General features: G+C 45.5%; 1 protein-coding gene across 1 annotated transcript in view; it reads right to left on the reverse strand.

The window, feature by feature from the left end:
• Positions 1-706: 706 nt before the first annotated feature.
• The window catches only part of LOC119386617 (transcription termination factor 2), a 91338-nt gene continuing 73335 nt past the window's right edge, over positions 707-18709 (reverse strand). Inside the window, exons 15-17 of the mRNA XM_037653902.2 lie at positions 7233-7315; positions 2284-2358; positions 707-984 (exon numbers count right to left, since the gene is read on the reverse strand). Of these exons, the coding sequence (XP_037509830.1) occupies positions 849-984; positions 2284-2358; positions 7233-7315 (294 nt within the window). The 3' untranslated portion in view covers positions 707-848. The remainder of the gene's footprint in view (positions 985-2283; positions 2359-7232; positions 7316-18709) is intronic.

Here is an 18709-nt window from a genome sequence, read left to right on the forward strand (position 1 = left end):
AGAATCTATTTGCTTGAGTGCAAGAGAGGGCGCCACCGTATCACCGCTCGTCGTGTGGTGAGAGAGAGCGAATGGCGCGCGTTGACTATGGAAACACTCTTTTTGTGATGAACACTGAATTAACAGCTCGCAAAGAATGAGAAGACACCCTCGCTTGCGAGAGACACTGACGTAGGCAGAGTCTGCTAGCGAGTTTCTTGATTAAAAAAACAAACTGCTCGCGCTGCACGACCGTTCACCAGCCACCCCGTATATATAGGCACTGGATCTTGACCTCCAATGTAGTGCCGGTGGGGGATTTGTGCGTAGTTGAACAATAAAGATTCGCAGTGTGCACGTTAACTAAAACCGGACTGCGGGTCTCTGTGTCTAATCTTTCTTCTGTCTGTCATTGCCCATTAGCAGCGATTTTGCTGTGGGAAACACCTGTGCACACTGCTTGCTTTGCCCCTCCACAGATTTCACAGTGGTGGATCTGAAACACCCTTCCCTACATACTTTACCCCTCACCAGTTTTTTTATATAAACAGGGTAAGCATGGCGAGATGGAGCTCCATTATCTATCAAAGATGGTTTTTCGAAAATTTGTGTCGCAAAAACGCATAAAGGGGAGGGTGCAGTAGGAAAACTGTGTGAACCAGTATGTGCAAGTGAAATGTGAAAAAGGCGCAGAACAAGAAACCAGGTTCAAGATGTAGATGCAACAGTGGAATATTTTATTACATAGCCTAAAACACAACCACAACAAAAATAAAGCATGAGTGCAAAGCCACCGATCACAGTAGAAAATTTAAATAACGTGGAACCAAAATGTCTCTGTGGTTTTACTTTACAATCTATGCATTCAGTCAAGAGCTTGTGGCAAAGAGGAAGTCGTAGTCGTTGGCTGTCAGGCGTCTCCGTGCAACGACAGATTCCGCGAGCCGCTGCTTGTGCTTCTGCAGTTCCAGAATGCGCTCTTCGATGGTGCCTGCACAAATGAGCCTGGAGACAGACAACGAAACATCGGTTTGGTCAGTGATTGTGTTCTCTATGACTGCTCTAAGTGCCATCTTTCTTAAAGTTTGTTTATTTAAAGGAAGAAGAAAGTACTGAGACAACAGGTAATGTGCCTGACTCAGGCTACTTTACCCGCATGTAGTTGGCATAACAGACAAACCTGACTGCAATGAGAAGCCATTTACCTGTGAATACATAGCAGAAAGCTAAAAAAGAAAAAGATGTGTACAGATTTAAGGATTTGTAGTTAAAAAACACAAAATAGAAAAAGCATAATCAGTCTAGCTAAATTAGGAACTCTAATTGATACAATAGGTAGATTAACAGAAGAGAAATTTCGTTTTTAAAACTTCGTGCTAAACAACTGGTAAGGTATATATCAGTATGATGTCACAGATTTTGAATTTTTTAAAAATGTTTAGCCCGTCATGGCTCAGTAAAGGTTTATGAAAATTCCCAAGTTCAGTTTTTCGTGCTTTTGTGGAATACTATGTAGTGAAGTTTTGCCACAGAAACTATCACTAGGCCCAAGAAGATATCACCAAAATGCATGATGCCATAGCAAGCTTGGTTTGGCATCACAAAGGTGGCTTCACCACCTGTTTCTCTTTTTTCTTTCTTTTTTTCTGCCTTGAGGCTTACCAACCATCTTCTTTCAGTAAGAGTTGGTTTTTTAGCATTGCACCACAATAATTCACTAACACAGCTGAAAAAGTTTTTTCTCTTCAAGGCCCTTTTAAATATAAAAACTCTTGCTGAGTGTAGGATCAAACCAATGTCTGTTGTTCGGTTGCTAAATTAAAAAGTTGCGTTCTGGGCTTCTCTGTGCCAAAACCACACTCTGACCAGAGACACAGCATAGTGAGGGACAGCAGGTTATTTTGATCACCGGGTGTTTTTCGAAAGTGGCTCTGAACCACACATAGAAGACAAATTGTGGTCATCTCAGCGAATTCTGCTGTTGTGTGTGGCATATGGAATTTCACAAGTAGAGTGCAATGTTGTCCTCTTTATAAACCATCTCTTTTCAAACAGAGCTGGTTTTTGGTGGTGGGCCAGCTGCTGTCCCCTAAAGATGATGGGCAGATTTCCAAGGATAGAAATCAACCAGGCGGGATGTTCGTACCAAAGCACTTCTTCCTACTGTTACCATGTGTATGTATTCAAGAAGCTAACTAAACAGGCCGTAGAGGTCAAAAACCTGTTTCGAGTTTCGATGAGGACTGCACAAGTTCCCAGAGAAACCGCCTGTTGATTACACGTAGACAGTGACTCGGTATTCACCTGTTGATGACAACTGTCTTGGTCTGCCCCACACGGTGAATACGGTCAAATGCCTGGGCTTCCAGCGCAGGGTTCCTGGAAGTACGGCCAAATGTGTCAGTCAAGTTTGATGGTGTCCTCACCATTCTAGCCTATGACATTTGACAGCAGTTCTCACTTTTGCTATTTGCCATTTTAGTATTTACAGCAATGGCCATTTCTGATTCATGCATACCAGTCTGCACATCACTCCTTCTCTGAGCAATGCTGTTGTTTGTGCACCACTTGTTCCATAGAAATCTGTTGTTGAACAAGTTGGGTGGTTTTGTTAGACACTAAAGAAGGAAAATGGACTGAGGGCCCGTTACTGTGTTAGACACAACCTAATGAACCTAATAGACAATGAAGCCAAGGGGAGCATAGGGGACATTATTATTTGTTTTTAACTGTAGTATACTAATTATGTCATAAATGGAAGGGAACTACCTGCGTTGGTAGGGCCCGAACATACAGCTTTTAATAACGACACCGGACCCTAGATAATACGAGACACTAGACACTGATAGTCCGCTGAGCAGTACACATCTTTAGCATGTGCATGTGTGTGGACATATATCTTCCACAAGCGTCACGCCTTGCCTGAGCAGTGCAGTAGAGCTTCGCGTAATAGCCTTGAAAGGCACACAGCAATAAAATTTTGTACTGTTTCAAAAAGAGCTCTGTTTAAGGTAGTGGTGATGTAGACAATCCTTTGTGCAAAACTTTACACTTGAAGTAAGAGTGTCACAGAAAGGTAATAAAATAGAGCTGCCAAAATATTTTTGAAATGTTGCATAGCTAGAAAAATGGCTGGCTCTCCCACAATCAAGGGTAGACTGGCATAGCATATTGGTTGGAGATTATACTGGCTACAATCATGTGCACTCATCCATATGGCAGGGGTGAGACAGCTGCGCATATTGCGCATTTTTGATACGATTCCGTTTTCCTGCGCCAAGCTGCTCCAAAAGTATAAAAATCCCAAAAATTGCACCGCACTGCTCCAAAACAGCCATTCAGTGGGGAAATTAGGCTGAGTTGACAACATGATTTTCCAAGCAGCGCCAGGAACACATAGAAGTGCCCAAGCGTGTTTCTTCTATGCACCTTTGTAATGAAAGCTCCCAAGGTGCCGCCATAATCTCCTTTGGACGGTTGTAAATATGCGTGACCCCGCAAAAATGTGCTGCCGTGCCCCGAGCGTGCTGCTTCTACTCGCTAGGCTGTGTGCTCTGCCGCTACCGTCACTTAGCGAAAACTACCGAGTCGCATGAGTAGCGGGGTTAACTCACGTTGCTTGCTCTGCGTAGCGTGTTCCTCTGGTTGCTGCGGTTTTCGTGTCTATTCTGCTGCGCGTGGTCACCTACGCAAGCATTTGCCGTGGGCGAGTACCTTGTTGCGTCAACTAGCTTCCTGAATGCAACGCGTCTCCGCGATGCTCTAGCGCATCACTTCTCAAACTGGGTTCCGCGAAGTACATCTTAGGGTTCCACGAGCGGCCAGAACGAATGCAACCCACTCCCGTTTTACCCCCATTAGCAATTAATTAATTTATTTAGACAAACAAATTTGCATAGCATTTTGCATTTAATGAAGCCATTGCACGCTGCATCCGCACATCGGGTGTCTGCGAATAGCCAGAGACCCTCGTGGTAGCAGCACTAAAGATTCATTTAGTACGCGCCATAAAACTTGCACAATTTGCAGACCAACGGTGACAGAACATGTGCAGCACTGGTAATTCATGCTCGTGAGCGTTCAAACCACTTCAAATGACATTAACGGGCACCTCGGCGCTTTATTCATGGCTCATGGTGCGTCGCCGTTCACGTGGCACAGTTTTCATACACGATGATTTGCCACTGCTCTATGCCGGTTTTGTAATCAAAACGCACAACGAGCGCTTTGATGCACGTAAGAGGCGTCGCTTCGTGCTGGCTGTGGGCTACACGAGCATTTAGGCTTAGCTTTACGACCGGTGTATCGATCAACGGCTATTTCGCTGTGCGACTGACATGCCTCCTTTTTTGTTTTGCTAAAAATAAAACAGGCCTCTGTACGTCCGGCGCTTCGTTTAAGTGAACACATTGCTTACGCTGCGCGGTGGCTGAAGTATGCAGTGTATAGTTGGCGGGTGCTTTACACTACTCAAGGAGGGCTTTGATATTAAAGAGAACAGGCTAACGCCAGCAGTGCTAATACAGTGGTTGCGCATACCACCATGTAATCGCAATTCTTGTGCAATCACAATTTTTAAAATTTTTGATAAGTGAGATTCTCTCGTTTTTTTTTTGTTCCAAATGTTAGAGCTGAACGATGTTTCCAGAACCTTTTTTCAATTATTTCATATGTTTGTTACTAGGGCTAAGGTCGCGTGGTACGTAAAAAGGTAGCGTAGTTCATGCCTGGCAATAATCTGTTAAAAAGACTTTCTCCAAAGGCTGTTTCATGTTTCAGTGTTGTGTGTTTTCTAAGCCGATTAAAATATGCACTTGTCCCCCCAAGTTGCTTTCAAATTTGCATTTTCGAGCTCTTAGGACAACATATTAAATGCCGCTAACTGCTCCAAATCAAGGTTCTTCTGCTACAGGCTAACGCCAGCAGTGCTAATACAGTGGTTGCGCATACCACCATGTAATCGCAATTCTTGTGCAATCACAATTTTTAAAATTTTTGATAAGTGAGATTCTCTCGTTTTTTTTTTGTTCCAAATGTTAGAGCTGAACGATGTTTCCAGAACCTTTTTTCAATTATTTCATATGTTTGTTACTAGGGCTAAGGTCGCGTGGTACGTAAAAAGGTAGCGTAGTTCATGCCTGGCAATAATCTGTTAAAAAGACTTTCTCCAAAGGCTGTTTCATGTTTCAGTGTTGTGTGTTTTCTAAGCCGATTAAAATATGCACTTGTCCCCCCAAGTTGCTTTCAAATTTGCATTTTCGAGCTCTTAGGACAACATATTAAATGCCGCTAACTGCTCCAAATCAAGGTTCTTCTGCTCCAAAATCGAAATTGTGCCGCTCCAAAAACTGCTCTCAATTCAATTTCAGCCGTCTCACCCCTGATATAGACAGCAGTTGTTTGCTGTCACTGTGCGAGATAAATCTTGGGTTTTGCCTGGTGTATGTGGCTGATGTGGCCACAATGCAACAGCAGGCTGGTGCGCCGCATGGAACCGTGGTGCCATCTCTCACAAAATACAGCGACTCGTACCACGAAACCTGTTTGCTTGCCCGCTGCTGGCATTCAAAGGAGCACACACTGGGCACTGGCACTTAAAAGAGCAAGTGTATGGTGCCCTATCTGCCTTTGGAACGTCACTGTTGTAAATGGTAACTAAGGGTTCAGCATACAAGAAGTTACAGCTTCAGTAGCAGTGTGAACAAACACTAAGAACTGCGAAGCAATATATTGTCTAATTTCTTTGGACCACTGCCAGGGTACGTAATGCAGTCCTGTAAGAAGGGGTGACAGCCAAAGACCACACTTAAACTTTTGGGCTGAATGCCCGGATATCTCGTCCACAATGCCCATATGAACTCGTCTGAATGCCAGGATGACTCGTTTGTAGCGCCCGGATACCGGCGCTGGCATCTGACTCAAGGCCGCTTGAAGGTCGCCGACAACGGGAGCTAAAAGCATTTGATGCTTAAAAGCACAGCTCCGCAGTAAGACCTATGTGATCAGGCGGTGCCCATGGCTGCCCACAAGCCATTAAAACATCTCGGAGGTGAGGTACTTAACCTTGAGTCATAGCCACTAACCACCAGGCGCATGTTGTGTTTTCTCAGGCACTGCTTAGATGTTGTTAATCAGAAAAATGACACATTTACCCGCCTTGTGGCTTTTCTAGGATTGCTTCAATAGTGTTTGTGGGTTCATTTATAGCCAAATTAGCCATAATGAAGTTTCAGGAAAGTTGGCCTTTAAAGGGCCCCTGAACTACCTCCGATAATTTTTTAACATTTCAAGTAAACGCGCGCATTGAGTTCAGAATATACTGTCACAATCAACAACGCCAAACGTGGCAGCACTACGAGCTGCCGTGTTTCGAAGAAACAATCCCTTCTCCTCTCTGGGTCTTTCAGCAATCTTCAGCCCCTCAGCGTTTGCCGTGACGTCAACACTGTCGTCTGCCCATGTCATCTACAAAACCTGTTTGTCTGCACACAGGTACATGCACTCGCCACTCTTTCTCCTCACACGGTGAGGAGGAGTACTCAGCCAGGTGGAGAGACGAGCCAACAAACGGAGCATAGCGAAGGAAAGAGCAAAACAAGTGAGGGCCTCTTTTGTATTGTCACGGGGTCATGACAATACAGAAGAGGCCTTCACTTGTTTTTTACGTCGACGAAGGCACCAGTCGGCGTGTCCAAGATGAAACTCTGTATTTGGCCGAACTTGTGGCCAAGAGACGGAAAATCAAACTACAGCAATACACGCTGTACACTGATTGTGGCGAACAAAGCGTCAGCCGTCGAAAAAAACTGCTCTGCAGCAAGGCACATCGCCATTTATACATGAGGCATAGAACATTCCAGCCTTATCGCTGGTGGCCGCGTTAGATCCAGAATAATCTCAGCTGTTCGTGTTTTCACGCTCACGCCTACAAGAAGATTCTAACAATCTGGAAGCTTCCCAGACATTAGGGTGCGGCTTGCACAAGGCAGTGGCTAAGTGTGCAACGGGCTAGTTACATAAAAATAACAAAAGAAGCGTGCGCGGCAGTATCATCAAACACGTGTAACTCCGCTATTACAGCACAGTTTTGAAAAATTCTCACGGCTACACGTTTGTTGCAGACCCATGCACAACTGCAACACCACAACTAAATTTCGACCTCTGGGTGGTTTAGGGGCCCTTTAAAATATATTCAACGACTAACCAGGCCTCCCCTAGACTCATTGTGCCCGCTTCACATATGTTCTACTCACCAGTGCACGTCGAGCACAAACATGTGATTGCCACCAACCAGGTTCAGGCCCACACCACCAGCTTCAAGGGAGAGCAACATTACCTGTGCAGAGGAAGGCAGCTCATGAAGGCTGGCACTACTTATGTGACAGCTACTTTTAACTGAGAAAGCATATGCCAATACTAAAGACCGTATGGAGTAAACTTCCGCGGCAAGCTTTGCGTGTCAAAAGAAGACGCGTCGAATGCAGTAAAGCCAACGTTTGCTGCTCCGTGTAAGTAAAACGACATTACAAAACACTGCCGTGTTGCTCCGGAGAAGCACACCACAGACTGGGTAGGTTTTCGTAGTGCAACCTGTTGTCCAACGGCCGTACTGTCATATTGCCGCAGCCAATGACAGCGCAGTACTCGTAGTCAGCTGGTTCCTCGCCGTTTCGCAGTCTTCCCTGATGATGCATTTGCCAGTATCCCTGCTCACAACAGCATTAAAAACAAACACTACAATTCGTTTCCAACAAAGAATAGTTCCCAATCGGATAAAGCAACTCCTGCAGTGGTGTTCTGGTTTTTTAAGGCAGCACATAGTACCAAACCACTTACAGAACCGGAAGGAGTGATGAGAGGGCATTTAATGATACCAACCAGGGTTGCCAGGTCAAAAAGTAAGCAAACAGCCAAGAAATTTGAAGAACTATCCAAAAAGTAGCCTACTTGAGCCAAGGGCAGTAAAAGTAGCCACAAGTAGCCATGCGTGTGTGAAAACAGCTAAGACGTTTTTATTTAAATGACTAAACACAAGATCCTTTTAGTGGAAATGTAAAAAAGTACAGCAAGAACCCTTGAAAATTGTAATTGCTGAGATTAAAGCATAAATAATTGACTTTAGCAACCATTGCATGCAGGATGACTAAGTTTCTTCCTGTGTTGCATACATGACGCTCTTTCCTGAAACAGAGTAAAGTACCAGACTTGTTGCGACAATTAAAATTACTAGATGAGTGTTCCCAAAGTCATTGTTGCTGTGATTCAAGCATAAATTGCAGTCCCTTTCGCAAATGTTTCCTGTGTGATGACGAAGTCTGAACAATTATTACTCCTGACCTAATTCTAAGAAATAATGCGGACATCTCGTCAGATGTTCGATTTCTAATGTCGATGAGTGAAGGGCGTTGTGTACGCGGAGTGCTTTCACTGGTCCCTTTCTCTTACCAATTACAGTTTAAAGTCGCGTTCAGCAATAGGCGGTATGCAATATGAGGCCTCATGCAACAGTTTTCTCGCAAGTCCAAGCGACGTATCCAAAAGTAATTTCTTTTGTGTAAAGCAGGGGTCGTGGGCTGCATGTGCCCCCCCCTCTCCCTCCCCGCCTGCAACCTCCTTCGCTGTCCCCGTCTTTGCAACTAAATTTCGTGACTGTGGCCCGCTGGATGAGTTGAGTTTAAGACTCCTGGTGTAAAGCAAGCACCAAATTCAATTTAGGAAGCTGGGAACACGCCTTGATCGCCACGTTTTGACACCACATACTTGAACCCCAGCGGCTGCAACGTCACAACACATTAATAATTTTGTTCAAATCGAAGGAACACGAAGGTAGCCAAAAAGTAGTAAAGATGTTTTTTCTGCCCCCACCGGCCTACAAAAGTGACCAAATTGGCACAGGCAGGCAGGCCCGTAGCCAGGGGAGGGGGGGCACAGCGAAAGCTGGAAGAGCAGCGTTTCTAGAGCCCGTTAAGCTCTCTTGGGGCTACAATACAAGTACACTAGAAAGGTACCCACTATGCCATAAATCACAATTTTTGTGAAGTTGGGAAGCACCTACTGGGAAGCGCCTGGGCACAGGGCACTAGGGGCTTGCCCCCCCCCCCCCCCCCGAAAATTTGGTGAGGTAGGGATTTTTACCAAAAATAAATAATGAAAATAGGCATTTTTCTCAAATAATCAAGGTTTCCAGCAAGTGCCCCCCCCCCCCCCCCCCCCGAAAAAAATTCCTGGCTACGGGCCTGGGCACAGGGCAGCCAAACCTGGTAACCCTGAAACAGACACTTGGAGAAGTGGCTCACTTTGCTTCTGTGTTTGTTCCTCACACTGAGGCACCTCGAAATCTAATGAAAAATATTAACAAGAAAAATAAAGGACCATTGTTAATTGTACCAACAAAAATAAGCACTTTGTGATGCGTTCATGGTGGATTGCAAACAACATCCGCCTAGCTAGGCCTACTGTCCCTATCGGTGGCTGTCAGTGGAGCTGTTAGTGATGGTGTGCACAGCTGTGACATGTTTGTCACTCAGAAACGCATGCTGATATTTTATCGATTATTAGGGGTGTGCAAATATTCAAACTTTCAAGTATTTTCCGAATAGCGCTTGCTATTCGATTCGATTCACACTAGAATTTTACTATTTGAAATATATGAACTTTCGGAAAATACATATAAAGGTTTCATTAGCTGAAAATCATATCGCAGCACTTCTAAATGATGCGCGTAAACCCAATTCTCCTCGCGAACTTCGATCTATCAAATGGTTAACGGTCGTCACAGCACTCTAACGCTATATTAGAACAGTTAGCTCGATCAGTGCGCAGGCTAGAAAAAGTACAGCTTAAAAGTGCGAAGTGCAGCACCTGCTTATATCGTACTTGATTGAATGTAACGCGCTCCCAAATTTTACAACCAGAAGAAGAAAAAAGTTCAAAAAAACGCCAGGCCTGCGCTGAACCCGCAGCACAGTCACAGCGAAAGCTGGAAAAGCGGCGTTTCTAGAGCCCGTTAAGCTCTCTTGGGGCTAAAATACAAGTACACTAGAAAGGTACCCACTACGCCATAAATCCCAATTTTTGTGAAGTTAGGAAGCACCTACTAAGCCATTATTCGTCATTCTGCGGAGAAGCGAGGCACCAGCTACACGTCTGTAAGGCATTATGTGCACTTTGTTGACGCGACGACTGATGACGATGAAGAATTATGGCTCAGCCCTTTGTAATGAGTTGGAATCTTTAAACGGCTCACCAGTTATGTAATTTTCATTGGGTGACGCCTGGTCGCTATTTCCCTCTCCCGTCATGCTGTATAACATACGTTGACGTGGGAGAGAGACGGGAGGGGGGGGGGGGCGAAGAACTTTACTGAGACCCCGAGGAATTGGATCATGCGCTTATGGGCTTCCTTGGCAACCAATACAAGTGCACTTGCGAGGAACCCACTACGCTATAAATCATTGTAATTTTACTGAGACCCCGAGGAAGTGGATCATGCGCTTATGGGCTTCCTTGGCAACCAATACAAGTGCACTTGCGAGGAACCCACTACGCCATAAATCATTGTAATTTTTGAGAAGTAGGGCAGCAGGCACTGTGCCATTTTTCGTCATTCTACGGAGAGCGTCGGTACCTGCTAAACCCATATAAGGCATTATGCGCACTTTGTTGATGCTGTGCCTGATGATGATGAAGAATTATGGCGGAGCCCTTTGTAATGGGTTGGAAGCATTCAACAACCTACTTGTTGCGCAATTCGCATTGTGTGACGCCTGGTTACAGATTTCGCGTTGTGCGACGCTTGGTGCTTATTTTACTCTTCTACCACGCTATATTGCATATGCTAATGTGGTTCTTTCCCGACATGAAGCCTGTATAGGACCTTTTTGCAAAGCAGTTTCAAGCACCGGCATGGCTCAGAGGTTGAATACTGGGCTCCCACGCAGAGGGCCCAGGTTCGAACCTCGTTCCATCCTGGAATTTTCTTTCTTATTTCGTTTTTTTTTTTTTTTAAATTTCGAGCGATAGTGGTTACGGACACCGGCGGCGGCGGCGGACAACTACGGCGCCAAAAACGGCCGGTGAAATGATCTCATAACAGCTTTCGCTGTAAAACGCAAGCACAATTCACCCTCACAGAAAGTGAAATTTATTCTGCTGGCAGTTCCTTTCCTTCGATGATTCAGTTTTGGATATGCCACGATTTTGTGCCGATTCAAGGGCCGTTACCTTGACAAACTCAGTTTACACGGAGTTGCTTGAGAACACCTGTAAGCTTGTGATCGAGGTCCGGATATTTTACCATTTTCGGCCCGTAGACACTTTTCCTGGTGGATGTGTGCAGCTGATGACCTTCCAATGTTTGCACCAATCATGGACACAGGTTTTGGGCATGCAAAATAGACGCGACGTAGCTGTCCTCAGTGGGCAAAAGAACTTTTCTTTCATATGAGCTTTTATAACAAAAGGGGCTTGCACTATTTCCACTTCTCTGGGAACATATTTGACACGGACATTCCTTAGTTGAGTACGAAATACACCTAGTGGGCTGGCTGTAAAATGCATTCCATTGCCATTTCGATGTCACTACATCTGCTAGTGACGGTCGGCTGTTAATCCCGTGAACGTGGTCTCGGTTTTATTCTAAATGTGCTTCGTTTTGCTAAATGTGCTTTCTGAATAATGCCTTGGCGCCGCGAAACCAGCCTGCGATATCAAATTCGTCAGTATCACACTAAAAATGGCGGAATATCAAGTTTTCCAGGCTCGTTCCAATATTGCCCCACGCCACTACGCGACAGCTAGCAGCACAATTTCGTTTTCACACTGCTGCCAGGTCTACGGGTTACCGTGCGAAAGGAATTATTTTGTTTTTGGCCATGTTCTGCACTACATTTTACCATGAAAGCACTACTTAGCCAGGTTTGCAAAGACATGCACTCGTCCCGCGTCGGCTAAAGCAGTGCGTGGGAAGCACATGACCTTTTGCACCAGAACTGGCGCCAGCACCAACAAATGTCGCAGAAATTACTCGCGGCCACGGAGTAGGAGAGGATAATCTGCGCAGCAGATGAAGAACTCTATAGACTTGAAGGCAGCACGCCCTTTCCCGTCACATCAGTTGGGCCTATACAGCATAGGTTGGCAAAAAACGTGGAGCTCACTCAGACTCACCCATGAAATATATTTTGCACTTAGGGCTGACTCGGACTCAGACTCATAAAAATTTTCCTCAACGGGACTCACTCTGGCTCAGGCTGATAAAAATTTTTCTCGATCGGACTCACTCGGACTCAACCTTACGAAAATATTCCTCACCCATATTCACGGCTTGGTCTGAGCCTGAGTGAGTCCGAGTGAGTCGACTCATGAGTCTGCTAGCATATAATTAACTTTTTTGACCACGGTACCAATACTCTTTGAACCATTATTTCACATAATCGGTGCTCTTATTGGCCCCTTTTCATCTCATGCCTTCAGAGTCCCGTAAGGACATCTTTTATTGAAGGATATGATTCACCCACCCCCCACCCCATAACTCACTCCTCTGATCAATAAATATTGAGCTGGTGTATAAACGCTAGTCTGTTGAGGTATGTGTGAACAGATGTGAGCATAAATGTCAGCCGAAAGCAGGCTGATAGTATTGCTGAAGTTGAGTTGATAGGACCATAGGTAGGCAAAAAATGTGGAGCTCGTTCAGACTCACTCAATCAATATATTTCACGTTGAGGCCTCACTGGGACCCAGTCTCACCAAAATTTTCCTCGACTGGACTCACTCGGACTCAGACTCACTAAAATTTTGCTCAAACGGACTCACTCGGACTCAAACTCATCAGGATACTGCTCACCAGGATTCACACAGACTCGGGCTCACGGCTTGATCTGAGTCTGGGTGAGTCGACTCATGAGTGAGTTTGCCGACCTATGCTACACAGAAGTTGAAGGAGAAGGAGAGGTCGAAGAAATAGCGCCTTTCCCTTTCGCATGTAAAGTGTTTTCCACAGCACTTTGGTTGCACCAAATCATGTAAACAAACACACTTCGGCCTCTGTATTGCCTCATTCTTTATAAGGCAACTGGGAAATGTCACTTGGCAGCACCGCTCCAGAGCTTTACCAAGCTAGCCAAAACAAATGCTTTCATGTTCTTATCTTACAAGAATATACACTTAGGGAACTTCTGCAACATTTTTTCAGCAATTTCCCTTCGAAGTATTTCAAAAACATTTTTAAAATATTCAATTTGATTTGCACTTAAACTTTAATATTCAAATTCGCCCCGCACCCAAAATTTTGCTATTCGCACAGCTCTATTGATTATGTTTGTGTATGGATACTACTTTAGCGCAAACTTCAGAGACAAGGAATGAAAAAAAAAAGCAGCACACACAAGCGCTAACTTCCAACTGGACATTTACTGTTCAGACACATATTTATAATGATAACTGCGCGTCTGCGCCCCTCCGCTTTCACAAATCGCGACTCCCTGAAGTGATAACAAGTGAGCTTACAATATAAAAAGCATCAGTTAGATGTAACACTAAAAACTTGTACATACCGTGTTTACTCGCGTAATGAACGCACTCGCATAATAAATGCACCCCCAACTTTAGTGGTCGAAATTTGGATTTTATTTTTCTGCCGTGTAATAAGCGCGCCCCCTACTTTTCATCTGCTGCAGTCCCACAAACCGACGCACAGCGCCTCCTCGCCCGTAGATCTTTTCTTTCTTTTTTTCTTTATTATGCCGACCCCCCTCGGTTCGCTCCCCCCTCCCCTCCGCCCACTGCTGCGCACAGTTCTTTGTTTTTCTTTCTATCTGTGTGCAGCACGTCCCTCTCTTTATGTACTTGTTTTTGAAGTATCCATGTGCCACAGCAGGATTCACGAACGGTGCGAGTGTAGAGACATCACGGCTCACAAGCACACAGCGAGTGAAGGTCACGAAACTGCCTACGACAGCCAACAGTCGCTTTCTGCAAATACGAAACTTTAAGAAGCCAGCGGAAACCGATTGCAGGAGCATGCCGAGACAGCCAACGCGTTGAGACTAGGCTTGTGCGAATATTCGAGCACTTCGAATATTCGAACTAATATTACAGTATTCGTATTCGCTTTGAAACGAATTTAAATTCTAGGAAATTTCGAAGTATTCGAAAAGAATGAATAGACATATATAACCCGCATGTAACCCTCCTGTAAAGATGGTTTCACTGCAGTGGAAGTGTGCTATACCGTGAATACACCTTTCCAGGAGAAATCCGCACTGCCGCGAAGCCCCACTGCAACAACCGAGCGCTCCCTACGTCGACTGCAGCGGACCCGGAGCCAGTTGACCTCCAGTATGCCACAATACTGAATTACCACAGAGGGCGACGCCTAAGGTATCCACCACCTCATCAAAAGCTTGCGACGAAGGAGGCCACTGCATGGCGTAGACTCCAAACCGGAACCTACAAAAACCTACACACACTACACCGCATGCACCCCACATCTTACAGGGATGAATGCCCATGGTGCGGGGCCACACCAACCCTGTACCACATTACATGGGAGTGCACACTACACGACCTCGAACACCACAACATGAACACCTCATGTGAGCAATGGGAGGCACTGCTGTCCAGCCCGGCCCTCGACGACCAGATCAGGCTCGTTCAGAGAGCAGAGCGGATGGCAAGAGCCAGCGGAGCCCTGGACTAAGGGCCCCGACCATCAGCAAGGCCCCTACGAGGCAATCCACAGGAGCTTTGCCTGTACATAAATAAAGTTTGTCATCATCATCATCAACCCCACTGCAAGGTTAAATGAACATACGTAAAACCTCGTTATTTCAAAGTCACTGGGACTGTGAAAAATATAATTAAGCGGGTTTTCATATTAACCAAACATACAAAAAGCGGGATGCAAGGAACTTTGAATTACTGGAAGTAACCTGAGGTGGTCGTTTGCTGTTCCTGCTAGTTTGCGGCTACAAGGGTTATGTTTTCCAGCAATACCTAGCCAAAGTTTTGCCGCTAAACCGGGGAAACGGCGGGCGTTGCTGCTGCCAGCGTTAGAAAAAAGAAAGAAAGAGGGAAGAAAAAACAGTCTCGTGGTCAACTGAAATGTGCGCCTGCGGAAAAAGACATGCTTCGCTGCAACACAGTGGCGACACGCGGGCAGCGTGTCACCTGCTCCTCGCAGCGTCAGCACGTCGTGATGCGACCATTCGCCCATTCTTTCTGTTAAAATAAATAATTTAATAATGACCAGTGTGACGGAATTCGCCATGTGTTCTGGGTGGAAAAGATGATCATTGATGAAGTTTTCGAAGTGGGCATTGCAGGCAGGTACTCCGCCAGCAGTGCAAGTGTGCAAATTGCCGGAATAACCGCCAATCGGAGGTTCGCATACATCGCGAATTCCGTCAGACCGCCCCTTTATTAATTTCTCTATTATCCCAGAAAGAATGGGTAAATCATGACGCCCTGACGTTGAGAGAAGCATGCGTCATGCTGCCCACGTGTCACCATTGTGTTGCAGTGAAGCACGTCTTCTTCCGCAGGCGCACATTTCAGCTCACCACGAGACCGCCTTTTGTTTTGTTTTTTTCTTGCGCTGGCAGCAGCGAGGCTGGGATGCTTCACTTGTCACCCATTAGTATCACTACATTGCATTGTCTTGTGGCTCCCAAGGGCCATAGTTTCTGCAGATTTGTGGCTAAATCGGGATCAGGAATTGGCAGATGGCACCCAAAGTTTTCGAATTAACCGGGCTGGTACTGACCGCCGCTTCAAATTATCCACTAAAATTTACATTGTGAAATACGGTGCCGCAGAAATCCTCCTAATTATGCGGGGTTTCGAAATAACCGAGTTCGAATTAATGAGGTTTTACTGTATTACCCTCACATCGATCCATCATTTTTTAAGTTTAGAAGCTTGTTATACCGGCTTATATGCTATAAGTAGAGTAAATTTTAAATCTTTACATATTATACAAGTTATCACTTGCATTCTACCGAAAGTTGCTTCCACTTCCATTTGAGCCAAAAAGAATGACATATCCATATGCCTTGTTTCAACTTTAAAAATATTGTGCTGGTTAGTTGGGTCATGACAAATATGCTCATTTTTCTTTATAATATGTGATATAAACTATTCGAATTCGCTTCGACCAAATCACTATTTGCTTTGAATTCGCTTCGGACCTAAAATTTACTATTCGCACAAGCCTAGTTGAGACAGCTTGCAGAAGATAGCACAATCTATCACTGAAGTGGCGGAGTTTCCGAGGCCGGGTGGGACAGCCAATCAAAACAACGCTAGACAGTGACGCGTGTTCTAGCGTTCTAGCCATTCCAGATTCCAGTCCTACTTTTTTTGTTCCCGCCAGCCATTCCCACTCCGCTGTGAGTTCGCTATTAGTCTGTTTTGTGTTTTGCCGTGGACAATCGGCCGAAATGTGAGCTACACGGCCGGTTTCAAGCTACAGGCTGTGGAGTACGCTCTTGAGCACGGGAATCGTGCTGCCGGTAGGCATTTCAGAATTGACGATGTCCGTGTGCGTTACTGGCGGAAGCAGCACAAGCTGCACGCTGCGAATAGGGAGCGGCGTGCCTTTAGGGGACCGAAGACCAGAATGTTTCCTGCTGTGGAAGAAGAGGTCTTGGAATCTGTCTGGGACCTATGAAAGGATGGCTGTGTCATTTCGCACGAAATGATCAGGATGCATTAAGGCGTGTCATGGGTGGACGACATGCTTCATGTGGCGCAACGGACTGTGCTTGAGGAGGCGCACATCACTTTGTCAGCGACCGGCTCGTTGTTACGAAGAAAAGGTAGTGGACTTTCACAAATTCGTGAAACAGCTGAGGACAGTTGAAAATTAACAAAGATGAGTACTTGAAGCTGCCAGGGAAACGGAGCAGTCGTGTTAATCACAATTATGCTTTATTACCATATTTCGCTCTCAGTGATGTGTTTCGTCATTCTTTTTTCCCAGCTGTGATTGAACTTTGGAATGTGTTACCAAGCTGTGTAGAAAATGCAAGTGATGTTTGCCAATTTGAAAAATTGTTAGACATGTATTTAAATGATTGCGCTGCCACTTGGCATACCTGTTTGTCTGGTTTTTTGCATTTATTTCTACCCTCCCTGTAAGGACCCTCAACAGAGGGTTGACAGTATTAATAAATAAATAAATAAATAAATAAATAAATAAATAAATAAATATGCCTGCGGCGGGATCGAGAATTTCTTCTCTCGCAAATCGGGAATGCGAACCAGACGCCCATCAATTTCGACATGCCGATCAGCAGGACGGTCAATGAGAGAGGAGCACGCAGCGTGCTCGTTAAAACGACAGGTGCCGAGAAGCAGAGTTTCACAGTAATGCTGGTTATCACGGCAGACTGCAGGTAGTTGCCACCGTACGTTATCTTCAAATGGAAAACCGTGCCAAAGGCCAGCCAGCATGCACGTGCGAGCCCAAGAGAAAGGATGGATGTCGGCTGATTAGGTCCGGACAGTCTGGGGACGGCGCCCTGTCGCCCTGCTTCTCCCGTCTCTCCTTGTGCTAGACAGTTTTCGCGGCCACCTGGGAAAGAATGTACACCGGGAACTGAAGGAGCTGCACACCGAAATCGCCATCATTCCAGGTGGACTCACTTCGGTGCTGCAGCCCCTTGATGTTTGTGTGAACAAGCCGTTCAACGACAGTGTGCACCAGTTGTGTACAGACTGGATGACCCATGGAGGGCACACCCTGACGCCAACCGGCAAGATTAAAAGGCCATCCGTCGTGCTTGTGTGCTCCTGGATCTTGGACGCATGGCGCTCATTGCCAGCCGATTTGATCGCAAAGAGTTTTAAGAAGACTGGAATTGCAAATGCTCTGGATGGCAGCAGGGACAACCAGTTGTGGGAGCAAGATGACGATTGGCAAGCGACCTGGATGACGTGTCTAGCGATTCTGACAAAGAGTGAAGGGCAATAAAAAAGCTGTTTCCAAATAGTGTATGCGTATGTTTACGGCGAAAGGTAAGCTACCAAGCTTTTTTTACCGCATTTTTTGCTTATCCCGATCATAAAATTTACCCCGCATAATAAATGCACACCCCAACTTTGCTTCGGTATTTAAAAAAAAAAAGTACGTTCATTATGCGAGTATAGATGGTAATAATTCACCTGTGATTTGTGGAAGTGGAGAGTGCAGGCGTGCGGCTATCATTATAAATATGTTTCTGAACAACAAATATTCAGTTGGAAGTTGGCACTTGTGTGTGCTGCAATTTTTTCCTTCCCTGTCTCTGAAGTTTGCACTAAGAAGTATCAATGAATTACCAACTAGCCCAAAAATGCACATTGCTATGTTTATGTAAAATGAAGCAGGGCTGTGCAAAGTGCTTCTTTTTTACTTCTTCACGAGGATACAAAATGTTGCAAGCACATAGCACTGGGGTGCGGGACCTGGCTGGAGCGTACTCGCTCATTCAGACGCCCATCCCTCGTGTCCTGAATAATTGCATGTCAGAACAAACAGCCACAGGACACCTACAAACAACTACTACTACATGGTGCACACATAGGACCGCACACAAGATTGCATTGTATGCTCAGATTGGCCCTGACACTCATCAATGACATGATTGCAGATGTGATTGCACCAACGTCATTGAGACGACATGTATCCTCGTGAAAAAAGGCAAGCGTGCGGAAGACCAGCATTCATAGCAACCAGCATGCATAA

This window comes from Rhipicephalus sanguineus, chromosome 3, assembly GCF_013339695.2.
Source record: "Rhipicephalus sanguineus isolate Rsan-2018 chromosome 3, BIME_Rsan_1.4, whole genome shotgun sequence".
NCBI lineage: Eukaryota > Metazoa > Arthropoda > Arachnida > Ixodida > Ixodidae > Rhipicephalus > Rhipicephalus sanguineus.